The 11,062-nt window shown below is 45.4% G+C and overlaps 1 protein-coding gene across 4 annotated transcripts in view; it reads right to left on the reverse strand.

Moving 5' to 3' along the window:
• The window catches only part of DENND6A (DENN domain containing 6A), a 71,274-nt gene extending 61,922 nt beyond the window's left edge, over window positions 1-9,352 (reverse strand). Inside the window, exon 1 of one of the 4 annotated variants that reach the window (XM_050781173.1) lies at window positions 9,051-9,352. In XM_050781173.1, coding sequence (XP_050637130.1) covers window positions 9,051-9,287 — 237 coding nt within the window. In that variant the 5' untranslated portion in view covers window positions 9,288-9,352. The remainder of the gene's footprint in view (window positions 1-9,050) is intronic. The other 3 variants (XM_050781174.1, XM_050781175.1, XM_050781176.1) reach the window with 3 other exon arrangements.
• Window positions 9,353-11,062: the final 1,710 nt, after the last annotated feature.

An 11,062-nucleotide genomic window follows, 5' to 3' on the forward strand; every position in this document is an offset into this window, starting at 1 on the left:
CCCAGCTACTCAAGAGGCTGAGGCAGGAGAATTGCTTGAATCCGGGAGGCAGAGTTGCAGTGAGCCGAGATTGGGCCACTGCAGTCCAGCCTGAGCAACAGAGCGAGACTCTGTCTAGAAAAGAAAAGAAAAGAGAAAAGAGAAGAGAAGAGAAGAGAAGAGAAGAAAAGAAAACATCCTACAAATCTCCTGAAATGGTCTCAGAGATGCCCAGAAGTCCTCAGACCACATTTTGACAACAGCTGGTTTACAAGAAAAACAGAAAAGCATATGTAAAGAGAAAATTCAAAAACATACTCCAAACATGCCTACATATAATGATCATCTGGAACTGATTCTGATTAAGCAGATGGGTGAGCCCCAGAATCCTCATACGTAATAAATGCTCCAGATGATTCTTATAAGAAAAACAAAATAACTCAAATAGAATCCCAATGATACAAAACTAGCTTAAATTTACCAAGATACAAATGTTTAGCCTTATTTTCAATAAGCATTAACAGATATTTCCATATCCCAGGTAAAACAGAACATAATCCTTTATTTCAAAGTTACATAATGGTGTAGAATTTTTAGGCACATATACCCTTGGCTCTCAACGAGCTCAAAGTTACTAAAGTTTATAGCCTAAAACCCAAGCTTAGAAATATTTCAAAATAAATATTTGATTACATAAGATTATAACTGCTCTCAGGTAAGGCAGTAAACGCTTGTTGCCTTCCAATACCACTCCTCCTTCTCCTTTTATTAATATAGGCATACCTTGTTTTATTGTGCATCATTTTATTGTGCTTTGCAGTTACTAGTTTCTACAAATTACAGGTTTGTGGCAAGCCTACATTAAGCAAGTTTATCAGCATCATTTTTCCAACAACGTGTTCACTTTGTGTCTCTGTGTTACATTTTGGTAATTCTCACAATATTTCAACCTTTTTTGTTACTATTGTATCTGTTACAGTGGTCTGTGATAAGTTATCTTTGATGTTACTATTGTAATTGTTTTGGGGCACCACAAACCATGCCCATATAAGATGGCAAATTTAATCAATAAATACATGTATTCTCACGGTTCCACTGACCAGCCATTACCCCATCTCTCTCCCTCTCCTCAGGCCTCCCTATTCCGTAAGATACAACAATATTGCAATTGGGGCAATGAATAACTCTATAATGGCCTCTAAGTGTTCAAGTAAAAGGATGAGTCACACATCTCTCACTTTAAATCAAAAGCTAGAAACGATTTAAGTTTAATGAGGTAGGCATGTCAAAAGCTGAGATAGGCCAAAAGCTAGGCCTCTTGGACCAAAGAGCCAACTTATGAATGCAAAGGAAAAGTTCTTTTTTTCTTTCTTTTTTTTATGCAACAGGATCTCACCATGTTGCCCAGTCTGGTTTCGAACTCCTGGGCTCAAGGAATCCTACTGCCTCAGCCTCCCAAAATGATGAGATTACAGGCCTGAGCCACCACACCCAGCCAAAGGAAAAGTTCTTGAAGGAAATTAAAAGTGCTACTCCAGTGAACACATGAATAAGAAAGTGAAACAGCCTTACTGCTGATGTGGAGAAAGTCTGAGTGGTCTGGATAGAAGAGCAAACCAGCTACAACATTCCCTAAGCCAGAAGCCTAATTCAGAACAACAGCCTAACTCTTTTCAATTCTGTTTTTCAATTCTGTTACGGCTGAGAAAGGTGAGGAATCTGCAGAAGAAAAGTTGGAAGCTAGCCAAAGTTGGTTCATGAGGTTTAAGGAAAGAAGCTGTCTCCATAACATAAAAGTGCAAGGTGAAGCCGCAAGGACTGATAGAGAGCTGCAGCAAGTCATCCAGAAAATCTAAGAGAAATGATGAAGGTGGCTACACTAAATAACAGATTTTCATTGTAGATGAAACAGCCTTCTATTGGAAGACTATGCCCTCTAAGACTTTCATAGCTAGAGAAAAGTGAGTATCTGGCTTCAAAGTTTCAAAGGACAGGCTGACAGCCAGGTGCAGTGGCTCACGCCTGTAATGCTAGCACTTTAGGAGGTGGAGGCAGGAGGATCCCTTGAAGCCAGGAATTTGAGACCAGTCTGGACAACAAAGCAAGACCCCATCTCCACAAAAAATTTAAAAATTAGTCTGGTGCATAAGCATACGCCTGCAGTATCAGCTACCAGGGAAGGTGAGACAGAAGGATCACCTGTGCCGGGAGTTCGAGGCTTCAGTAAGCCATGATTGCATCACTGCACTCCAGCCTGGGTGACAGAGTAAGACCATCTCAAAAAAAAAAAGAAGAAAGAAAAGAAAAGAAAAGAACGTCTGCTTTGTAAAATCATATTTATGAAGAGTTTTTTGTTTTTTGGCTTTTTTTTTTTTTTGAGACAAAGTCTTGCTCTGTTGCCCAGGCAGGAGTACAATCTCAGTTCACTGCAACCTCTGTCTCCCAGGTTCAAGTGATTCTCCTGCCTCAGTCTCCCGAGTAGCTGGGATTACAGGAATGTGCCACCAAGCTGGCTAATTTTTGTATTTTTTAAGTAGAGACATGTTGGCTACAGTGGTCTTGAAGTCCTGACTTCAAGTGATCCACCCGCCTCAGCCTCCCAAAGTGCTGGTATCACAGGCATGAGCCACCGTACTTGGCTTATGAAGAGTCTAATGATCTCAAAAACTGTTTATGAGAATATTTATGAATAAAAGCAGACTCTCAGTAGACATGTTTAGGAGACTGCCGCCCAGACTATGCTTTGGAAGTGTCCCTCCTATTGCAGGGGTGAGCCTAAGTGACTTCTACTGCTACCGAAACCTTGTCTCCTAACCACAAGTGAACAAAATGGGACACCTGTCCCATGCTGAGCCAATCAGATACTCCAGTATTAAGCTTCAGCCTCATTCCAGAAAAAGAGTTTGGCTAAAATCAGTACCATGGAAACCCAAAGTCAAGCAGAGTAATGGGGGAGCAGAAACTGAGGCCACTGCAGCACAAACCAGCTTCAGCATGGAGAATGGAAAAGACATGCAAAGAGCAAAGACAAAAAACAAAAAAACAAAAAAAAACACAGCTCCAGAGACAAAGGCAAAAGCCTGGGGCTTTCCAAATCCCACAAGTTCATCCCTGCTTCCCACACACTTGGATTCCAAAAGACTGCCTGGAATCCTTATAATCACTGTCCCTTTACTTAACTTTATTTGAGGTTTCTGTTCCTAACAATCAAATTAATCCTTGACAGATACAAAATTATATAAAGAAAAAAAGCATTAACAAAAATGCCAAATATTAATAGCAGTTGCCTCTTAGTAGAATTAAGAGTGATATTTTCTAGTGTTTATAATTTATTGTCTTTTTCTTTTTTTTTTTTTTTTGAGACAAAGTCTCACTCTATTGCCAGGCAGGAGTGCAGCGGTGCGATCTCATTGCAACCTCCGCCTCCCAGGTTCAAGCGATTCTCCTGCCTCAGCCTCCTAAGTAGCTGGGACTACAGGCATATGCCACTACGCCCAGCTGATTTTTGTATTTTTAGTAGAGACGGTGTTTCACCATGTTGGCCAGGGTGGTCTCGATCTCTTGACCTCGCGATCTGCCTGCCTTGGCCTCCCAAAGTGCTGGGATTACAGGCGTGAGCCGCCACGCCTGGCCTAATGTTTATAATTTCTTTACTTGCCAAGTTTTCAGCAATGAGTATGTTATTATTCACTCCGAAAAAAAAAAAAAAAAAAAAACCTTGAATAAATAAGGTAATTCTGTATTCAGATAATTAAGGCTTTACTAAATATTGGTAATTTCAAAGCTAAAAGTGAGGTACAGTATATCAAACCCAGGAGGTTTCAAAACTTGTTCCAGAGGACACTTTGATTCTGTAGTAATGCCTCCACAGCCACTTCAGGTGAAAAGCAGCTCAGCACACCCACTGCAGTCAACACCTTGTTCAGTTACTTTCTAGCTCAAAGACCTCCTTAACCCCCTTCACTTAGGACAGGGCCTTAAAAGACATTTTATGCAAGGTGAAACACTCCCCCTTCCATTCAGAGCTTTAGCCAACTGTATCAGAATGGGAACCTGCCCCAAACCAGGCCAGATTATCTTCCTCCGGCTTTGGAAGAGAGTTAAAGATTCACTTTTTTCACTGAGGTGGCTAAAAACGTTAACTTCTCATCTTAAAGATCAGAGAAGGACTGGGCCTGGTGGCTCACATCTATAATCCCAGTACTTTGGAAGGCAGAGGCAGCAGGATAATTTGAGGCCAGAAGTTTGAGACCAGCCTGGGCAAAATAGCAAGACCTCGTCTCCACAAAAAAATTTAAAAATAGCCGGGTGTAGCGGTGCATGTCTGTAGTCCTAGATACTCAGGAGGATCCCTCGAGTTTAGGAGTTTGAGGCTGTAGTGAGTTATGATCATGCCACTGCACTCCAGTCTGAGCCAGACCATGTCTCTAAGGAAAAAAAAAAAAAAAAAAGCCAGGCACGATGGCTCACACCTGTAATCCCAGCACTTTGGGAGGCTGAGGCAGGGTTGTCACCGAAGTCAGGAGTTCAAGACCAGCCTGGCCAACATGGTGAAATCCTGTCTCTACTAAAAAAAAAATATATATATATATATACAAAAATTAACTGGGTGTGGTGGCATGCACCTGTAGTCCCAGCTACTTGGGAGGCTGAGGCAGGAGAATCACTTGAACCTGGAAGGTGGAGGTTGCAGTGAGCCGAAATTACACCACTGCACTCCAGGCTGGGGGATAAAGTTAGACTCTGCCTTAAAAAAAAAAAAATCAGAGAAGAGGAAGAAGGCAGTTTGCAGAGAGCATGAAATATAAGCAAGATCTGCACACACATAAAAGAGCAAAACCAAGAGGATTCCCTGATTCTGAACTCTAGCCATTTTCTGAAGCCCCACTATGTTTATGTCTTAAATCGCTGGAAACAGGTATTTAAGCTCTGTGTCTTTACAGTAAGTTCCCCTTTACTGCTTGAGGTAGCTTAAATTAGTTTCTGTTGTAGATAAAGATACACACACACGCCCCATTTCAACAAGATTAGTCATTAAGGTTCCAGATTAGATATCTATTTACACAGGGAACAAAGTTCCCTACTAAAAAAAGGTATCGATTCTAGTACCTCAATTTCAAGTGAGAAAACTGAGGCCCCACTTCCCAAAACAAAAGTCAGGAGTTCTCTTCACTTAAAAAGGAAATTTCGGCCGGGCGCGGTGGCTCAAGCCTGTAATCCCAGCACTTTGGGAGGCCGAGACGGGCGGATCACGAGGTCAGGAGATCGAGACCATCCTGGCTAACCCGACGAAACCCCGTCTCTACTAAAAAAATGCAAAAAACTAGCCGGGCGAGGTGGCGGGCACCTGTAATCCCAGCTACTCAGGAGGCTGAGGCAGGAGAATGGCGTGAACCTGGGAGGCGGAGCTTGCAGTGAGCTGAGATCCGGCCACTGCACTCCAGCCTCGGCAACAGAGTGAGACTCTTGTCTCAAAAAAAAAAAAAAAAAGTAAATTTCAGCCGGGTGTGGTGGCTCACACCTGTAATTCCAGCACTTTGGAGGCCGAGACAGGCAGATCACCTGAGGTCAGGAGTTCAAGACCAGCCTGGCCAATATGGTGAAACTCTGTCTCTACAAAAATATAAAACTGGCCGGGCGCGGTGGCTCAAGCCTGTAATCCCAGCACTTTGGGAGGCCGAGACGGGTGGATCACGAGGTCAGGAGATCAAGACCATCCTGGCTAACACGGTAAAACCCCGTCTCTACTAAAAAATACAAAAAACTAGCCGCACGAGGTGGCGGGCGCCTGTAGTCCCAGCTACTCGGGAGGCTGAGGCAGGAGAATGGCGTGAACCCGGGAGGCGGAGCTTGCAGTAAGCCAAGATCTGGCCACTGCACTCCAGCCTGGGCGACAGAGCAAGACTTTGTCTCAAAAATAAATTAATTAATTAAATAAATAAAACTTAGCCAGGCATGATGGCAGGTTCCCGTAAACCCAGTTACTCAGGAGGCGGAGGCAAGAGAGTCATTTCAACACGGGACGCGGAGGTTGCAGTAAGCCAAGATTGTGCCATTGCCCTCCAGCCTGGGTGACAGGGTGAGACTCCACCTCAAAAAAAAAAAAAAAAAAAAAAAAAAGATGTAGGCCGGGCGCGGTGGCTCAAGCCTGTAATCCCAGCACTTTGGGAGGCCGAGACGGGCGGATCACAAGGTCAGGAGATCGAGACCATCCTGGCTAACATGGTGAAACCCCGTCTCTACTAAAACTACAAAAAAACTAGCCGGGCGAGGTGGCGGGCGCCTGTAGTCCCAGCTACTCGGGAGGCTGAGGCAGGAGAATGGCGTAAACCCGGGAGGCGGAGCTTGCAGTGAGCTGAGATCCGGCCACTGCACTCCAGCCTGGGCGACAGAGCGAGACTCCGTCTCAAAAAAAAAAAAAAAAAAAAAAAAAAAAAAAGGAAATTTCTAGAAAATCAATGCTTCTCAAATGAAGCCTTAAATACATCTTACTGTGTCCCAGGAACTGCTCCAAATGCTTTACAAACATTAAATTACCTAATCCTCACAACAATGCCATGATATAGGTATTGTTATCCTGTTATAAAGAAGAACGTGAGACTCAAACAAGCTAAGTAACTTGCCCAAAGTCACCTGGATTCTAACCTAGGCAGCCCAGCTTTACAGTCTGGGTTTTGTTAGGGGTTTTTTGGGGGACAGTGTCTCGATCTGTCACCCAGGCTTGAGTGCAGTGGCACGAATATGGCTCACTGCAGCCTCGACCTTCCTTTATTAGAGAATCTTCCCCACCCTCATCCTACACCTTCTAAAACCAGTGATTCTTAATGTGGGGACAATGGAACAGAAGGTCCATGGATAAACCCAGACAGTCCATGGAACCACATACATGATTTCGTTTACTCAGCCTTTTCCTAGTGGAAAGTTCACAATGTTTGTATTTTTAAAAGATCCAGGAAGCAAAAGGTTAAGAACTCCTGACCTAAAAAAACTCTATACAGTGGCATACATTATGGAAAATGAAATTCAAAATAAGTCCTTTAATAATTCACATTTTTGCAGCACTGTTTTCTGTCTATCTGGTCAAAAATATTCATAAAGAATGTCCCAAATAATAAGAATCCAAAAGGATCTCCTTTAGCTATTTAAAAACACAACTACAACAACCCATTCTTAAGCTTTCTGGTTAAATTTCTTGCTGTACATATAACTTCAGGTTAACATGGCAAGGTGAATAATAAATGGCTTATAAATCTTTTATTCAAAATCTTTGGGAACTGTTTTTCTTACTTTAATAGGATAGAAGAATTGCTCACATATTCACCCATTCTATCAAAAGTATTTACAGAATGCCACTAGGTGCCAGGGACTGCATTTGGCCTTATCAGCTACTATGATTAATTCTTGGTTCTCTAAATTGTTGCCTCAATCTACAAATATAGGTTAGAGCACACCCTATTTGTATGCTCCGCAACTAACATAATGCTTGGTTCTTAGTGGAAACTTAATGTTGAACTGTGTTATACTAAAACACCCAGAAGGCAGGCCGAATACGAAAGCAGTGGCTTGGCATTAAGAAAAACCACCCCTAGCCAGTTTTCTTAGTCAACCAGGCCACTACAGTCAGAATGAGATAGAAATCTGTCACCAATACCAAAAACAAAAACATCTAAACAAACGCCCTTCTGATAACGATTTTCTTGGACACATGAAAACAAGCAATTCCTTATGCTAAAAAGACCTTAAACAAAGTCAAGAATAGATGTTTCTTTTTTTTTTTTTTTTTTTTTTTGAGACGGAGTCTCGCTCTGTCGCCCAGGCTGGAGTGCAGTGGCCTGATCTCAGCTCACTGCAAGCTCCGCCTCCCGGGTTCACGCCATTCTCCTGCCTCAGCCTCCCGAGTAGCTGGGACTACAGGCGCCCGCCACCTCGCCCGGCTAGTTTTTTTTTTTTTTTTTTTTTGTAGTTTTAGTAGAGACGGGGTTTCACTGTGCTCACCAGGATGGTCTCGATCTCCTGACCTCGTGATCCACCCGTCTCGGCCTCCCAAAGTGCTGGGATTACAGGCTTGAGCCACCGCGCCCGGCCAAGAATAGATGTTTCTAAAGTCTTTCGATAAGGGGCCATAAATAAGAATGGAAAAGTTGACTGATTCACAAGCAAATGATTTTCCCTATATTCATCTTGACATTTGTTTCACACCAACTGTTCCAGAGGCAACATTTAAAAAATAACAGAAATGAAGCCCGGCACGATGGCTCACGCCTGTAATCCCAGCACTTTGGGAGGTCGAGGGGGGGCAGACCAACTGAGTCAGGAGTTCGAGACCAGCCTGACCAAAATGGAGAAACCCTGTCTCTACCAAAAATACAAAATTAGCTGGGTGTGGTGGCGCATGCCTCTAATCCCAGCTACTCGGGAGGCTGAGGCGGGAGAATCGCCTGAACCCGGGATTCAGAGGTTGTGGTGAGCCGAGATCGCGCCATTGCACTCCAGCCTGGGCAACAACAGCAAAACCCCGTCTCAAAAAACCAACCAACCAACCAGAAATGAGGCACAAAAGGAGGAACGGGAGAAAATGTATGCTGAGATAAGTATTTCGGCTCAGGCTGAGGGAAAAGCTCTATGAATTACTACAAATGACCAAAACAACCTGAGCCTTAAAAATTGGTTGTGCAAGTTCCGCTATTAAGAGTTCATCATTAGTTATGGAGCATTGTTCTTGAAAAAGTACCAAACATCCTGCCTGCAGGCTTCCTCGGGTGGGTGCTACTAACCCTTTTAGTTAGTTCTGTGGCTCTGGGTTTAAAAGAAAGAAAGAAATAACAGGATGAACATCAACAAGTATTTAGGAAGGGCCTAAGAGAGAACTTTTCACCCCTAGCCGCAGCCCAAGATCCTCCCACGGGAAGTGCCGTAGGACTGCAGCCCGAAAGAGCGCCGGAGGGGAAACTGGCCACGCCCGGATGCGCGGCGGATGGGGTCCAGGCCGGCCAGCCCGCGGGCGCTTGGCTTTGCGGCAGCCGCCCAGGCGCAGGGGCGGAGCGCGGAGACAGGGCGGGGCCGGGCCTCACCTCCACGGCCTGGCCCAGCTCCAGGTCGAAGCCCACCACACACACGCAGTGCAGCCAGGCGGAGAAGCCGTCCCAGCGCAGCAGGCCCCGGCCACGGCCATCGTCCTCTTCATCGTCCTCTGGCGCGCCTCCCGCCGCCAGAAGGGCCGGCGCCTCGCGCTCTACGGCCCCTGCCACTGCCTCGTCCAACGGCCTTCGAGAGCCGGGCCCCAAGCCCGCAGGGCCCCTCAAAGCCATCCGCGGCCCCCTGGCCGTTCGCGCCGCCTCCACCGCGGACCGCGCCGCAGAGCGCGCTTGCCTCCGCGCAGGCGCAGGCGCAGACGCCGCTGCCGCAGCCGCTGGGGACAGACTCAGTCCGGGCGGGGCTGCGACTCACGTGACCCTGGGAGCGCGGCTCTGCGCAGATCCTCCCGGGCCGGACCGGACGTGGGGACGTCACGCCGCCGCTTGTCTCGGATTGTGAAGCCGGCCCTGACCTTGTCTGAAACGTCTTTGGGACTGAAGCAGTTGTTTATGAATCTTTGTCAACCTCGTTCGCAGTCAACGACCAGGGAATAAATTATTCGTGGAATGACACTGTTCATAATTATTATAAGGTATTAAATTATGAAAGCGTAGGCTGGGCGCGGTGGCTCACGCGCCCACTTTGGGAGGCCGATGCAGGCGGATCATCAGATCAGGAGTTCAAGACCAGCCTGACCAACATGGTGAAACCCCGTCTCTACTAAAAATGCAAAAAAATTAGCCAGGCTTGGTAGCGCGCTCCTGAAATCCCAGCTACTCAGGAGGCTGAGGCAGGAGAATCGCTTGAACCCGGGAGGCAGAGGTTGCGGTGAGCCAAGATTGCGCCACTGTATTCCAGCCAGGGCGACAAAGCGAGATTCCATCTCAAAAATAAAAAATATGAAAGCGTAATGGTAACGGTGGCTAACATTGAATGCTTACTTTGTGCCAGTTGATATGCCAAGTACAAATGCGAATATTTACAAATATTACCTTATTGAATCTTCACATAATCGCAAATAAGTAGACAGTATTTGCTTATTTTTACAGATAAGGAAATGGAGAGTCTGGAGGTTACATGACTAGCCCAACAAGTATGACAACTCCGATACCTTCTTGCGATTCACTCAGTTTGCTGACTCAGATATCTGTGCATTCACTGACCTGTTTCTTCTGCAGCAACGCCTCCCTACCCCGCCACCTCCACCTTTCTTGGTTTGGCTGTGACTCACTCAACACACATCCCCAGACCTTTCTGGAACTCCAGGTTGGGCAGATTGGCCTCCACAGCAACCTGTGGATCTCTGAGCACTGGGGCAAGGGCCTGGTCTCAAGCAGCTTCATATTCGGAGATCAGTTTTTACTGATTATGGGACCAGCCAAGATACTAACTAGTATTTATTCAGCACCTACTATGTTAAGTATAAATAGCATAGTAAAAGTAGGAAGCACACAATAATACCTCAACAGAAAAATGAGTAAACCAGCGAGGTGTCACACCTATAATCCCAGCTTCTTGGGAAGCTGAGGCCAGCTAAGGCCAAGGAGGATATCTTGAGCAGGATTCTAGGCTGCAGTGCGCTATGATCATGCCTGCAAACAGCCATTGCACTCCGGCCTGGGCAACATAGCGTGACTGCGTCTCTAAAAAACAACGCAAAACAAAAAACACTGCAGAACTTAAGCATTTTGCTGCACTGCCCAGTCAAATCCATTCCACTTGACAAATACTGCCCTCTTAACATTCTTAGAATTCATTTTTTGGAGCAAGTGTTAGTGTCCCTGTTTTCAAGGAGGTGGTCCAGGTATGCACACACATCAGTAGTGATGTTTGCTGGAGACTTCCTTTAGACAAAAATGAACTTAGGGACAGCACTTAAGTTAGAGGTCACGTCTTTGACCAAGGTAGCCTGCCATCCTACTCCAGAGAACGCTGTGGTTAAAAGAGGAAAAACTGTATTCTGCGATCAAGTAAGGCTCTAAACCCAGTATTAGGAAAGAACAGTAGC

Source organism: Macaca thibetana, chromosome 2 (genome assembly GCF_024542745.1).
Source record: "Macaca thibetana thibetana isolate TM-01 chromosome 2, ASM2454274v1, whole genome shotgun sequence".
In the NCBI taxonomy this organism is placed as follows: Eukaryota; Metazoa; Chordata; class Mammalia; order Primates; family Cercopithecidae; genus Macaca; species Macaca thibetana.